Consider the following 16222-nt stretch of genomic DNA (forward strand, 5'->3'; position numbering starts at 1 on the left):
CACCTTTTCAGTTCATGGGAATCTCAGTGACTCCCTGGAGTGCGCATTTTGGGGACAAGTGTCATTGAGCACAATGGGAGTTACTTCTGCATAGATACACATATGCTTCTGCTGGGAAAGACAATGTGGGAGGGAGGGAACACAGGATGGGAAACCAGCCCCCTTTCTAATCTGATGCTGCACAGGATCCCTATAAAGAAGGTGTGAAGTAGTTACTTCCTAAGGCAATAAACCAAATAACAGAGAATCAGAGCCTTGAGATCGCACTTTACAGCCTTTAGGGAATTTGTGCTTTAAACTGTGTCATTTCAAGTGAGGGGATCTCTGTAATTTCTGATGTGCACCTTCAGGGGACAAGCCTCACTGAGCATATTGGGAGGTACTTCTGATTAGACACTAATTGGTGGGACAGGAATCACCCCTTGACCAGGGTCACGGTGAAATGCACACCCCTGGGCAGGGCTAGCATACCCGAGGTAAATGCGGGGGTTGGGACGCACAACAACTATACTGCTGAGAACCCAACTTGAGGAAAAGAATTGGACTTTAAGCAGTCTCAGGAAATCCGGTTTTTCTGTGATAAGCTCTGAGATGGCTGCTGGATGGCCATGATGTCATGTGTCCCTAACGACCTCCAAATGCAGCCAGCTCAGAGTAAATCGCTTGTGGAGAACCCCCCCAAGATTGCATTATTACACGGTTTTGTTTACATCCAAAACTCTTTGTAAGTATGCATTCATGTAATCTGTGAATCTTGAAAACATGCAAATACATGACTTTGCCGTGTTGATCCTTCCATGAGGGAAAAATTTCTGTTTGTAGGATACTTAAAGTATGAAAGTAAAATAGTCTGTATTTTGGGGGGGGGCAGGGTTATACTGCAAGGTAATGAGAGGGGAATAGATCGGTCTTGTAAATAGTCTCTTACCTGGCCACCTCTGTTGAGGAAGAGTTGCCTTCAGGTAAGCAGGCAGCAGGGATTTTGCAAATTGGAGGAGAATTGGTGGGGCTTTAACAAAAATTGCTTCTGCCAGTGAGCCACAGATTATTTGTACAGGTGTGTGGGGGGGCACGTAGGCTAATAGATATATATATTTCATGAGGCAGTATCTTCAGTGGATTATCTGCAAGGGTGCAAGAGATGGAGGGATATGATGTTTAGAAAAATTACAAGAAGGGTAGAAGGGAGGTATGAAGATGTGGAATAGGCAGAAAAGAATGGTTCCATCTTTGGAAGACACATGAGCCTCCCCACTGTTTGAAAATTCTGAGCAAATTTTGAGTTTCTTGACTTCCCGGGGTGCACCAAATACCAAGAAGAACTCATGAAGTAGAACTAAACCTCTTAAGGCTTGGCATTCTATAGCATAGAGCAGTGTGGTGTAGTGTTGTTGGGCTTGGAGTGGGCAACTTGGGTGAAAATCCCTGCCCTGTCATGAAGTTCACTGGATGAGTTGTTTTGCCAATTGCTGTCATTCAGATGATAAATGAGATGAGAACCACCTGAGCTATTTGGAGAAAGGCAAATGTGATAAGTTGAACACATATGTGCATAACATGCTGTTTGTTATCTGCTGCATTTCTTCTTGGGGTGAGGGTGTGTGTGTCTTCAAATGGCTCTGGATTTCATAGGCTTTATGTTGACCTGAGAAATGTAGCAAACTCATTTCGACCACTTCTTCCTAAAAATACATTTTTTTCCTACCAATGAGTTAGGCTGAAACTATCAACCTGATCTTCTCCTGGTGACTGTACTTAAAATAACTCTTGTGTCCTATCAAAAAGGGAGTAGGAAAGTTAGCAAAGAAGGCCTTTGAATTTCCTTTAAATTCACATTGTAGCACAGTTGTTGGAGATTTCATGTTGGGCAAATTTAAAAACAAAAAAGCTGCAACAAAATAACAAACAGGAAAATCAATTGAGCCGCTTGTTGAAATACGCCACTGTGTAACTCATAATTGTATTCGACCTATTTGTGTTTCACGGCTCTTTGTAACTCCTTCTCATAGAGTCCCTAGCTACAAAAGTCCAAATCTAGTGTTTAAGTAAGTGTGAATTTGAGGCTTAAAAAAATCTCTTTAGATGTAAAGATGGCTTCTTCGATACCAGATGGTACATCAGAACAGTTGAGAGACGTGAGCAGGGGTTTGGAAGGGGGAGTTGATTATTGAAACAATGACCTATTTAGCAAATGCATTGCTTCTGTTTACTGCTGCTGGTCTGTTTCATTGAAAAACTGCCGCTATCTGCCAGCATTTATGCCTTGGAATTGTAGGCTTTTCTTAATACATGGCACTCTTTGAGTCATTCATGCTCAAGGGTTTCTTTCTCCTGGCTCTTCTACATGTACTGACATGCCCTCAACTCAGTTGTGGTTTTCAAACTTTCTGACTTCAGGAAATCCTTTCCACATATTGATGTCTGTCAAAAAAATCCCTGCACATGTGCCACAGAGCCCTTGCAAAGGATTCTGGGAAGCCTCCTAGGGTACATACTCAATTTTCCAAAAGGCGCCAGCCAGGCCCAGCCAGCCAGGCTCAGTCACAGATTCAAGTATGGCATGCACTACCACAATCCCCTTGTCCTGAGATATATTCTCTTATGAATCCTGATCACTCCCACCCCCACTAAGTTAGTGCACAGCTGTGCTTTTGCACACATCCAGAAACATGGACACTATTTTAACACAGATATTTATGTAAGTAAACAACTGCACAAAACAGAGTGGCATAATATTATTTAAACCTCTTGGTTTCTTCGTTTTTTTTGGTAACACAACTACTGCACTGGGAGCTAAGCTGACTGTTCTATAATACTGAGGATGGAGAGAATTCCCAGGAAGGTAACTTCTACTATATAAGAGCAGGAGAGGTTTAAAAAAGAAGAAGAAAAGAATTACCGCCATTGCTAAAAGTTTAAGTATTTTCTTCCAAGTCAGGGTCATAGGGTTTAGAGTGGTTCAGTCTGGTCTATCCAGAAGGTTATTCTGTTACTGAGCTATGTTTAAGGTGTTAGTATTCATATACAAAGCCCTATACAGTTTAGGACAGGATATCTCAAGAAATGCCTCCTCCTGTACCAACCTCCCAGGCCATTGCGAGCTTCAGGGGAGGCCCTGTTGTCCATGCTGCAGCCTACGGATTTCCATTTGGCAATGACACGGAGATGGGCCTTCTTTGCAGTGGCACGTGTCCTGTAGAATGATTTTCCTCTGAAGTACATCAGGCCTCAACACTGGCATGTTTTAGGCATTTATTGAAAACAAACCTGCCAACCATGAGCTATCTTTGTACCAGCCTCATGGTACTATTATGTGTGTACGCGTGTGGGGTGGTGGTGGTGTCTGTTTTCTTTGTTTGTTTGTTTTGTTGTTGTTTGTTTTATTCTTCTTTTGTAAACCACTTTGGGATTTGTTTCAAATGAGAAGCTGTATATAAATATTGTTGATAATAACTGTAATGGTTCTTGCTTCTACTATCCCAGGATTAGATGGCTTTTCTATTGGAAATATATTCCAAACCTGAAAGATTGTGGTCATTGAAATTAAACCATATTGCAACAGGTTGTTCAAACATTTGTGTTGTACTTGCTGCCTTGTGGTTTTTCAAACAGAAAAGAAATCAGCCTTGTGTGGATCTGCTTCCTTTTATTTCAGTGTATCTTGAATCTCCTTGAAATTCTGACTGATTAGGAGGATTTTCCTTAGTTTAGTTTCATTGGCTTGTAAATCTCTTAAATGTATTTTACTGAAGGGCAGAGAAACTGTACAAGTGTCACATACGTTGCAGTGTTCCCTTATTTTGCATGAGGAAGCCCCAGTTACATGTGACCTAACTTTGGTCTAAGTACCGTGAAATATAGGTGGTACATAATGGCTGCAGGTCCTGGACATAATGATAAACTATAGTGTACTTACTGTTATGGCAGTGAGCTACAGTGAGCCTTGGAATTGCTTGCTCCCCCCTCAATTGACAAACTGCAAGGAGGAGATTGGAAGCTTTTGCTTCTGTTTTTGATTAACTGAGGCTTGTCGTTATGTCCAAACTCAGACAATCTGTAGTTAACCTTAAATATGGTGTAATGAAACAGGCCAGCTTCAGGCCTTGGTTTATGAAGATGGCTTGTTTCAGCTAACCATAGTTGCCCCCAGCCCTCAGATGTTCCAGTGTTCAGCGGAGGATTCTGATGAGGATGAGGCACAGCCAGCTTGGAGGTAGGACAGTCAGTGTCTTCTTTAAGGCCCCTTCTGCCAGAGGACACAGCCTTGCCATCATTCTCTGGCTCAGAAGATGAATCCTTGGCAGAACCTCCATCTTCCCAACCTCATAGAAGTCTTGGGCTAAAAAAATCAGTTGAGGGCCCTTTAGCAGTCCAGTCAGCTCCTCCAGGAGGGGTGGAGCTGACCACACCACAGGTCTTGTCAGCCTGCTGAGACAACATCCTCCTATTGTTATAGTAAGAGAGAGTCCTGTAGCAGGACCCAATTGGAGCTATCCAAGGTCCTATTTTCTTCTTGTTTTGTTCTGACTGCCATCAGATGCTACTTGCTTCCCTTGCAAGCCTTAAGAGACCACAGAATGGGACAGGAATGCTACTGTGTTTAATCAAAAGCAAAAGTGAAAGCTTCTGATCTCCTTGCAGTGAGAAGAGGGAAGGGGAGGGAGTGTGTGAGTACCAAGCTAGTTGTGGCTCGTTCCTGTAATGATAAGATATAGTTTATTGTTTTGTCCAAAAGCAGCCGATGTTGAGGGTAATGGTAAGTCTGCCTTGTAGGATTCCAACGCAAGCTTCCCCATTCAAAACTTCATGGAAACAGACATACAGGGAGATTAACCAAGTAAACTGTCAAGGTACCTGGACTCTTAGGTGCAGGGTTTAAAAGAACCAGGGTTTCTGAGACACCCTCAGTGGTGAAATGTTGAGAGATGCAAAAATACAGCTTCAAAATGAATATATTTTTATGTTGGCACAGGGGTAGTACTTGCTGAGAGTTCTGTGTCCATACAACTTTGTGTGCATCTCTTTCTCTTGGTAAGAAATATGATACTTGAATATGCATCTTTCTTTGCTTATATGAACCTCCTCCTTCTCTAGGAAGCCATGTATGTTAGGGGGAGCTGCATATACCAACTGTGACTGGCTGAAGTTGAACCCATGATGTGGGTTTACCATGATTCAGTTAGTTAGTTGATACACTACAGATGACAGAGAGATTGAGTGTAGCTATGGTACTACACCCAGACTGATACGGATATAGAGAGTTAATAGCATTCAGACATGCATGAAGCTGCTGTACAGCCACTTATCAACAACCGTCAGTGAGCGATAGCTGACCTTATTCCTAAAGTTTCAGAACAAGTGACATAGATAAGAAACATATGTTAGGAGGAAGGTTCCTGAGATGTATCACCTTGAAGTGGAGACACATACAACTTTTGGGAACATACATGAAAGCCCTGAATTAAATGGACCATCATCTTCTGTATGCAATGAGAAATTTTATTGATTAAGGGGGAAAAAACCCTTCATCCACCAAAACAAAAACACCTCCCCTGGACAATTTTATGGATGTTAAAGAGTAAAAGTCCTGCAGATACAATTGATCTCTCATGCATGACTTTTACATAAGTGAAATGTCTTATTATAGCATACGCAGGAGAGTTCTTGAATGCCTGCTCTTCCTTCTGTCCGGATATTCCACCATGGAGAGCATCAATGTTAACTATTTGACTTGTACACCTACTGAATTTTTGTCTTGTTTCTCTTGTATTATGTCAACAGGTTAAAAAACAGTGTCTTGACAGCAAAGCTGGAAGGTGGATTATTTCTTTAAAAAAAGAGAACATGTGTGCACGTCTGTAGAAATGGTTTGCGGCTCAGTCAAGCTGGAGGTGACTAAATGAAACTATGGGCTGTGCATCAGCCAAGCATGTTTCTGCTGTACAAAATGAAGAGGAAGCTCAGAAGGGGAAAAACTACCAGAATGGAGATGTATTTGGTGGTGAGTGTCATTGTTTGTGATTCTTGACCATTTTGTTGAGTCTCTCCACTTTTCTTCACCCTTCTTACTTTCCTATCTAAGTGCTATGTAGGTCCCACCTGTCACCCCCCCCCCCATTTTTGAACACTTCTCTTATTCCTCAAGAATAGTTCCAAGGGTTTGACGTACTCTTGAAATGCCATATTTTGGGACATAAGTGGTTTTCATTACAAATGTTTGTTCTGTTTGGGGTGGTGAACATGCTTTGAGTCCTGGTGAACACAGAAAAGCAACAGAATGTGGTGCTGGGTGCAACATTCAAATTCCTGAAAATCTGCCTTTGTTCTATTAAACAGAACTTTCTAGTTTTTATGGTTGCAAAGATGAGCCTGAAAAGTATATGGGCAGTGACTAGTGATAACTTGTTCAGCAACCCTTTTGGCTTTGGAGATTTTCAGTTCAATGTATAGGTCTTTTCTCCTCCAGAAGTAGAATAACTAGTGCAAAATAATACAAAATAATAGAACTCATGCACAGTTTTGTGAACGTTGTTACAAAAGTTCCTTTTGTAGTGATGAAATTGGGCTCTTGCTTCACAACCCTGCCCTGCCCATTCCACCCAGAATGCCAGCCACACCTCTCTGACATCCATACGTTGGACTGATGCATTTGCTTAGGGGCTGTCATTGATAGAGCCTGAAGATGAGCAGGCCCCAGCCATGCAATCTGAACACTACAGCATTGGAATGTACAGTTAACGTGGTTGGGGCCTACAGCTACATTTATTTTCCTCCATTCAGATGTACCATTTGATTGGCTATTATGTTTTACCATGTACTCCTGGCCTGTTTCCTCCCCTTCTACATTTGGGCAATCAAAAACATTTTCGTCTTCATCCCTTTGGGATGATTTAACCTGAACCAGATGCTTCCCAGCTCCTGTCAGCTTTCCCCCAGGGTTTAGTTTAAAAGCTGCACTGCCGCCCTTTTTATGTTTAGCACCAGCAGTCTGGTTCCATTTTGGTTCAAGTGGAGTCCATCTCTCTTATACAGGCCTAGCTTGTCCTCCATTCAAATGCTAAAGTCCAATGCATGGCTGGGTGGACAAGCAAACTCCTAACCTCCTCACCACGCATGCTTCTAACTTCTGTATGGTGCTCTCATTTCCTACACTTTATTGGCCGTTTTCTTTGAAAATACCCCAGCCCCCCTGCCCTAATCCCTGTTCATTCCAGTTGCTTTTGCACTAATGCAGATAGTACTTCTGGGAATACCGTAACACATTTGGGAAAGACAAGGAGAAACTTAAAAACATTGCCACGCTTATTGAAGAGGTGAACTGAGGTTTATCTGTCTCTCTCATACATTCTTTTATGCTTATTCTGAGACTTCTGTAGCTGAAATAATAAGCTGACGGATTGATTTTGGATTTTGAAAAGGTGTGTGCTCATTCTCCTTTCTTTGCCCTAAAGTTGTACTAACCATGGTAAGCAGTTGCGTTACAGGATGTGAATTAGATCTGTGACATTACAAGATTCTTAAAGGTTGCTATTAAACACTCCTGTTGTTTTAATCCTGAACAAAACCACGCATGACACGTCTGTAGAAACAATTCAGAAAATGCTTTAAGGAAAGAGAGCAGCGAGCCCCGTGAATGAGAGATGTCATAATTTTCTCACTTCAAGGCATGCCGTGTTGGATGACACGGTAGCAGACTAGGCCACTGAGTCTTAAGACACATAGAAAATGATTACAGTAGTCCATCAGATTGTGGTGGAACAGCATGTTACACGTTGTTCCATTAATCTTTTTTCAGGTCTTTTATTCTCTTTTTTTCATAAAGTAGATGCTGGGAGTTGTAACTTGAAGCAGAAGAGCAGTGCTGGGGGAGAGAGGATCTTCTTAACCTTTCCCTCGCATTGTTTTTCTGCTGAAAAGGTATCCATATCTTTTCCCCAGTGGGAGTGAAAGCAGCTGGGAGAGGATTATTAGTGGAGAAAGGATGGGAGTGGGAAATATCCCTGCTCTGATCTTTCTTTCGAATTGCAGTCTCAGTGGCTACATTGTTTATTTTCTTCCTTTGGCCTTTTAGAAAAAAAAAACCCAATCAAAGGTACACAATATTCTGTTCTTCCCTTAGTACAGAGTATTAGTTTCAGTCTATTAACAGACAAGACTTGTCAAAATGTGAAAGTACTTAAAGACAACCGAAGCATATGCTGAATGTAAATGGTTGGTGTGAAGTATAGGGAATTCTCCTTAATCTGGTTGGTAGGAATGGGTGTGTAGAGGTGCACCACTCAATTTAATGCAAGAATTTGCATACCTTGAATGAGGCGTTATGACTGTGGCTTTCAACATTAATCTGCTGCCTTTTAACCAAGTAATGAATGGATTACATTTATAAAAATTTGTATTTTACCAAGCCCCAATATATTTGCACGTTCAGATACTGAAGTGTAAGAGGGCACAATCCTATGTATGTTTAGACAGAAAAAAGTCCTACAGCTCTCAGCATTTCCCAGCCAGCGATACACTTTAAAAATAAAATATACTTTAAAAATAAATGTGTGCTGCTGTTCCTCAGTAAAATTTGCCCTCCCCAATTGAAATCCCCCTCTCCCCGGGCCCCGATTAGCAGCTAAGTTTTCATTGATGTACTAATAAAAATGGGTCTGGAAGCCCTACTTCTGAACCCTTCACTCTCTTTGTAGAATTTACAATACCTCATTTGAGCTCTTTTCTCCTGTATCTTTAAAATGCTGCAGTGTGGAACTGCAGGGTGGCTTGTCTGACAGACTTCATCTCTGTCGGCAACTCTCCCTTTCCAGCCTGCTTGCTTATAGATCACTGTGTTCACACCTTTGGGAACTTTAACAGAGATGCTATTGTGGTGTGTCACATGGAGAGATGATTGAGCATTGGGTGATGTTTCTGGAGCTAGCTGAAAATACTTGCTTGGTGGCTAGAAGATGACTTCAACGAGCAGCATTGATAACTGGTGGCTGCTGAGGCCAGAGCCTTGCTTCACCTTTACAAGGGGGCTTGAGAAAGCTTGGGGAGAAATACATTTGACTTTTGCAGCTGGCTGGGAAAAGGAGGCATTGGGGACTCCAATAGAATGCTGTTTAGTTGGGCAGGGGTGCTCATCCTTCAACAAGTCTGCTTGCTATGGCATAGAGATTTTATTATATTTAGCAGTATATAAATATCCCAGATAAATAAATGTCTTTGCTGCCCTCTGATGTGTGGGCAGCCTTCCTCCCAACTTGGGAGGTGGGCAGGGACCATCCTGGCAATTCTGCTCCCCCCTCCCCCAAAGTAAGAGAAAATAAATGGATCAGGGAGGAGAGAAAGGGGAATAGGGAAAAGGGGGAAAATGTAATTTAAAAAAATTGAATACTTACAGTGAAGTCTCCTGCGCCACATATAGATAGTGATTAGTTCCTTTGAAGCATGGGGAAAATGACCAACACAAGGTGTGTGCTGTTGACTGGGTCTGCTTTCATTTCCTGGCTTACTCACATGGTGTAGTTGTTGACAGGCTGGTCTACATAATAAGCAGAACAGTAGAGTTGGATGTCATTTTTAAAAATAAGTTCTAGAGGTGTAGTCGTGTTAGTCTGTTGCAGCAAAAACAACAGAGAGTCTTGTGGCACCTTAAAGGCAAACACATTTATTTTGGCATAAGCTTTTGTGGACACAGTCCACTTCATCAGATGCATGCATGAAAGCTTATGCCAAAATAAATTTGTTAGTCCTTAAAGTGCCACAAGACTTTTATACTCTCTTTGCAAGAAAAACAAAATTAGAAAAGCAGGTTGGGGCCTCTCCCTGCTGTGTTATTTTTTATTTATTTATTTTCAGGGAGGTTTTTTAAATGCAGTGGGGCTTCAAAAATGTGATCTCTCGCCTGCAGTATGAAATAGGATAGTTCATTCTGCCACCTCAGGACTATTCCACTTCATTTCCATAATTTGGGTTACTGGCATGTGGTAAATTTCCTTCTGAATTAATAGCTTTTCATATTACATTTGCAACTACATTTCTGGCAGACTGACCAATATAGTAGTTTCTTGCATGTTTTAATGCACTTCATGAGGACGAAGAGCTATTTTTAAAAGTTGTCTGTCTCACTTTAGGTGCCACTAGAGAATATCTAAATTAGATGTTCATTTCATTCAGTCAATAGGAGCAGCCAATAAATGAGATAAATATTTATTTTTACTACTTATGATTGATTTTTATTTATATTACTCCTGCCTTTAGATAAAAAGAATATAAGCACTGGTCCAGAACCCCTCCCCCCTTTTATGTACTGCTGTGTTGATATGATAGGGTACATGAAATTAGGCTTATTTCCCTTGGCTTCAGTGTATTATAAGTGTTCATTGAGTTAGGATCAGTGTCTGAAGGTAATAAATTTCAGTCTTCTTTCTGTATATTACTTTGAGTGTCTGGTAATCAAAATACAAAAACTACCCCCCCCCCCCGGTCATAACATTCCACGCAGCCAAATAATTATCATAGCACGTTAACCTTTTTTTTACAGTGGCTTCTTAATAGGATTATCGACCAGTCAAAGAATTTGTTTGATTTATCATTGGTTTTTAATGGATTAATTGGTTAATTAATTAAATAAATGTGCATATTACCAAAACCTTAGTACAGACACACTTTTGAGATATTGAAGGTTGTGTGAGACAAGTTAAAATGTCATAAACAGAGCACTAATCACCGCTGGAAGGAAAGGCCATGATTAATATTCTTTTCCCACCTATTATAGTAACGTAATGGAATCAAAATAGCCTCAAAAATAAACAAGTGTCTTTTATTCACAGCTGCACTGATTAAACTTTGTCGATGATTTAAAATGGTTCCTACCAGTGGGTCTATGAAAGCTTTAGCTGATTTATCTACCAGTAAAACCAGTTTGCAGCTCCCTTTTAAAAAGAAGTAGTAATCGGACTTATTAACACTTAGAAGCTAACTTTACCTGTTAAACCTTTAAAAAAATGCAATAAGGTAATGAGGGTGTTTAAGAACTATTCAGTCCATTAGATTGCTTTATGTGGGCTTTGATGCTGGTACAGGGAATTTTCAGTAAGATTTGTTTGTTCTTAATCAGCAAAAAGTGACATTCACAAAGTAACCGCCTATGAGTCTGCCTCTCTGTCCAGCCACAACTCTCCTACTTACAGATTTAATGGAGAGGTTACCAACGTTTCCAGCACATGGGACCACATTGTCATAGCATGAAACAGAGTGCTAAAGCTAATTTGTAGGTTTTCACTATACAAAATTGCATTACTTGCATGTGTGATCCAGTGATTATGGTTCGGTAAAACAGTACTATTGCTGTCCTAATATAAAACTCAAGTTGGATCACTTAAAAACTTAAGGAAAAAAGTAATTTTGGGGAGGGCGGTTGCATCAGCAAAATATAGACCCCTTTTTAGATTTGTGATGAAGGGTGAAACTTCTGAAGTTTTACACCAGCTCCCTGAAAACCATTGATCTGCCGATCAGGAGCCAGGCTCTGAAGCATAATTTCCCTCCTTTTTCTAGAGTTCTCTCTCTCCCTGACCCTGTATTTTAACATTGGTTTATGTTACATATTCACCAACACAAGCTATAGGTGATGTAAACCAGGTCCCCCCCCCCATAACCATAATTTGAAAACTCAGTTCAAATCATTGGTTCATTCTCTGTTTTACAAAGGAGCTATGGTAACACGAAATCATGGTTATCAAAGGACTGGGAAAGGAAGCATTGAGTTGGGGCAGACCATTTTCTGCTTCTATATTTTTCTGTGGAAAATATTCCATTTAAAGAAATGCATTGTTTCATAAAATTATTAACAAAATGGATGAACACAATAAAAATCTTTTCGAGCAATTGGAATGAGTACAGTACCAGTCATATCTAAAATCAAAGCTGTAATTAACTCTTTTTCAAGTGAAGAGAATGAAGGAACTGAAAGTTTTCAGTTCCTTCATTCTTTTCATAAAATATAAATAATGTAAGGAAAGTGAGTGGTGCTGAGTTGTCATATTTACAGGTATTTCAGTAAAAAAAAAAATAATTTCCAAGGTAAGCTTTGGATTTGTTTGTAGCATTTAAACCACACTAGTGCACTTTATTGATTCCCCGCTCCCCCACCCTACTCACATATTTCAGTTCACCTTTGGGTATCGTGGAAATGTTTCAGGTTCAAATTTTCCCAGAAAGCCCACACATCACAGGAAATAAGTGCACATTCCTAGATCTGGCTCCTGGTTTGCAAAACATTGGGTTGGATTGAGGATCTGCCTTCCATGGGCAGAAGGGTTCCACTCATGGAAGGTGCTTCTGCTTGATTTTGAGGGATCTCCCTCCCTCCCTTCCACACACACCACACCTCACCCCATTCAGCAGGGTCCCCTGAGCTTTTATGTAGCATTTTCAGGGGTCTGGAAGGCCTGCCATGAGGAGAAGGGGGCAGGAAAGACCGCTTCCTCCAACCCAATGGCGCATGCCTAAATCTGGATCAAACCCACGGTTTGCAAAGATCCAGTGCCATGTCTGTTCCTGCATAGAAGGATTTTGTTGGGAATCTGAGAAGACAAATTCTTGTTCCTTTCCATTTTCTTTTCCTATCTTATGGTGTGCGTGAGAAGTTTTATTTTGTTAAGAGGTCATGAACAATTGAGAAGAAAAATATGAGTGTAGCGTATCCTTGTTGCTGTCTTTCATTCCCATTGAACAAGGAGTCTGACAGAGAACAAATTGGATTTCTTTCCCTTCAGAGGTGTCAGTACTTTGCCACATAACTGTCACTGGTTTTCCGTCCATAAACAAAGGACAAATGGCTAAATGGGCCTATAATTGCTCTCTTAATTTCAATATGTATTGTGTTATAGCATGGAGAGTTACTGGATCAGAACAGGGTCATGGTTGAGAGCAATCCTACCAGTAGGTAAGTGTGGGGAGATCCAGAGCTGGAGGAACCACTTTGTTCAGAGCCCTTGATGGGCTTGCACTGGCAGGGCAAAATGGAGGGAGGAACAGCATTTCTCTCTTCACTTCCCCTTTTCTGTGTGTGTGTGTGTGAGAAACTGTTTCCCTCCAATTGATTCCAAGGGGAGGGAAATGAACTATGCCAGCTCTGTGGCTGGTGTAGTCCCCCCCCCCCATTCCAGTGGTGTGTCAGGGCCACCAAAAAGGTTAAGGATCTTGTAGATCCACAGCCATTTCTAACATGCTCAGGGATCACCTTTTTGTGCTCTCCAGTGTTGTAGAGCTTTTATCCTGTGATTGAGATTGCTCCCTCACGGATGTTTGTGGGCTCTTTACATGATGCCGTGAACCTCCAAGGTGTCTACTGCACTAAATGCTCTTTGTTCCATTTTTAAATGGATCGCAGATGATGAGCTATCAAGTTACCCTGTTGTGTTCTGCTTGAGTTCCTTCCATGAAAAAAGGAAAAGTGACAAGAAGAGTGAGATCAGTGAAAGATAATGGAAGACTTCGATACGGGGAGGAGTGGGGGGAAAGGGGAGGGAGGAAAGGGGAGGGGGGAAAGGAAGCGGGTGAAAAAGGGAGTCATGATCCTGCATTAAAACAGAAGCAGAAAGCCCCATTTTAAATGCAGCATTTTAGGCTGGTGTAGAGATGCCTGTAGAAGCACCACCTGAGGCCTTTCCATAGCCTCATGGAGGCAGCTAGTGAGGCCGAGTCTTCTTCTCTGAGGCCAGACCTTACTCTCCACCCTCAGAGGGGGAGATCCAAAAAATCCAATCCCCTTGCAGGGAGGATAGGATTGCAGCCTTAGTATCTGCTGTTAATTTATTAAATTATCCAGGAAATTATCAGTTCTCATTACCCGTTGTGGAGGATTTGAAAATTAAGTGTACACTGTTCTTGGAGGCATAGAATCAGTATTTTGCATGGCAGAACCAATAAGAATTTCTATTTCAGCATGTGGGAAATGTAAGATAGATAATTGTCAGCCAGAGGAATATGTTGGTTTTCATAAGAATATCTGAAACAATATAAAATATTGTCAACGTAGAGTTGTAATGAAAATGAAATTTAAAATTTATGAGTACTTTTGATGGGTGAAGTTACTTTATTTGATAGAAATACTAAGCAAGAAAGGGGGCAAAGGTTCCTCCCCCCCTATTTTATGCTCCCCATTTTTGAATCCACAAAACCAAAGTGGTTCACCTTTCTTGGACCATGTTTAAGAATATCAGACCTTTTTGAAAATAAATGTGTGTAAAGTAAAATGTGTCTCCTTAAAGTAAGTGGATCTCAGCAGAGGCTGCATTTGTCCCAAAGCACCATTTAATCACCTTGCAGGGTTTGGGGCTGTATGTGGTGCTGATGATTTTTAGATGAACACATAACAGGTTAGCATTGTTTCTTCTCAAATAATTACTTTCTCAGGAGGCATTCCATAATTTTGTATAAACAGAGTGTAGGTGTCTTACTTGCTCCAGGGAATGTGAGACCCAAATTTTGTAACATCAGTCATTGGCTGCTGAAAAGGCTGTAAGGCTTTCAGTTAGTTTGCATGCAAGCATTTTTTATTTGGTTGTCTTCTTTTTAACTAACCAAATCATCCAATTATTTAATCAGCTGACAAATATATTTAATGGTACCTCTGTGGTAGGGAGTTTGCAAAATCTTTTTGTTGTTCTGCTGGAGTAGGATGCCTGAAGGTATTGTGGTGTTGGTGCCTCGCCTTCCTTTGGGGTAGAGGCTCATAACAGCTCCACACTTCATGGAGCCAGTCAGGCAGAGATTACAAGCAAAGAATTTACAGGTATACATGTGTTATAAGTATGAGGGTTTGTTGAAAAGATATTCTTATGGAGAAATGGAAAAATATAGTTTGAAATTGAGCATGTTTATGCTCTGCTAGTGGGCTTTCATTCAAGCAGGGTGTGCGTGTAGAACGGTCAGAAAAGGGTTATGACTTCGTGGGCATCAGTTTCTGTTCAGCAAAGGTGACCTTCTCCCTTGCATAACTGTGTCCGTTACAAGGCACCATTAAACCAAGATGCCCCATGTTACACAAAGTTATGTTATATACAGAGTTTTTACATGTTTGTTGTGACATGGCAGTAACTAGAAAGACTCCATCTCTGGAAAGCCATCACATCCAGTTTTTCTGAATCATTGCGGCCCAGAGCCCTTTCAGTTATGCTGTTCTTTGCTATTAATCCATATCCAGATGTTGCAGGACTTGAGAGAAGGGAGGATGTGATGGTTAGCAACATCTATTGAAATGTAGCAAAGAATATAAATGTCCCAGACATTGTCCTTTTTAAAAACGTATATATTTATTTATTTTATTGCATTTATATCCCGCCTTTTTCGTCTTGCAAGGAACCCAAGGCGGCTTACATTATCCTCCTCTTCTCCATTTTATCCTCACAACAACAACCCTGTGAGGTAGGTTGGTCTGAGAGTCTGTGACTGCCCTGAAGTCACCCAGTAAGCTTCCATGGCCAAGTGTGGACTAGAACCCAGATCTCCCGGCTCCCAGTCCAGCACTCTAGCCACTACACCACACTGACAATGACCTGGTTCACACGTAACAACATCCCAGAGTATGGATTGAGTATGAGTTGCTGTTAAATTTTGGGTTGTTGTTGAATCGTGGGTTGTCATTATGTGTGAACCCTGCACTGTGGTTTAATTATGGGTTGTTAACCACAAACAAACCAGAGTTCACAACCCAACAACAAACCATAGGTTCTCTTCCTGGGTTGTTCGTGGTTAACAGCCCATAGTTAAACCATAATGCAGGGTTCACACATAACGACAAGCCACGATTCAACAGCGACCCATACCCAACCCATACTCTGCATTGTTCTTACATGCGAACCAGGCCGATGTGTGATTCCTGTTCCTGTGGGATGCCTCATTTCCCTTCCTGTGTGGGGTTTACATAATCCATGGGGAAAGATATTTGTTGTGAATCACTATTCTTCAAACAAAAGAATTGGAGTTCATAATGTAGAAAAACTACTTTCTGAAATGAGAACTCAAAACCACTTGAGCTGCATTTACAGCTGAAGCAACCCTTTCTACTCTAAATTGTTTTAGTTGGCACTCTTCTACTTGGTACCAAAAATAGCTCTCAAAATGAGTTGCGGAAAAGGTGAGGTGAGGGCAGCTATATAAGGCCCCAACTGTTATTTAGCTACATTTGCTTGAGTCCTTAGAAGAATTCAACAGAACTTCTTGAGAC

General features: G+C 41.1%; 1 protein-coding gene across 2 annotated transcripts in view; it reads left to right on the top strand.

The window, feature by feature from the left end:
• Nucleotides 1-16222, top strand: part of C4H1orf21 (chromosome 4 C1orf21 homolog) — a 206447-nt gene that overhangs the window by 66178 nt on the left and 124047 nt on the right. For both annotated transcript variants that reach the window (XM_084851363.1, XM_084851362.1), the window contains exon 2: nucleotides 5782-6001. In XM_084851363.1, coding sequence (XP_084707489.1) covers nucleotides 5908-6001 — 94 coding nt within the window. In that variant the 5' untranslated portion in view covers nucleotides 5782-5907. The remainder of the gene's footprint in view (nucleotides 1-5781; nucleotides 6002-16222) is intronic.

This window comes from Heloderma suspectum, chromosome 4, assembly GCF_057233095.1.
Source record: "Heloderma suspectum isolate Gila_16-S chromosome 4, 16-S_ref, whole genome shotgun sequence".
Lineage (NCBI taxonomy): Eukaryota > Metazoa > Chordata > Lepidosauria > Squamata > Helodermatidae > Heloderma > Heloderma suspectum.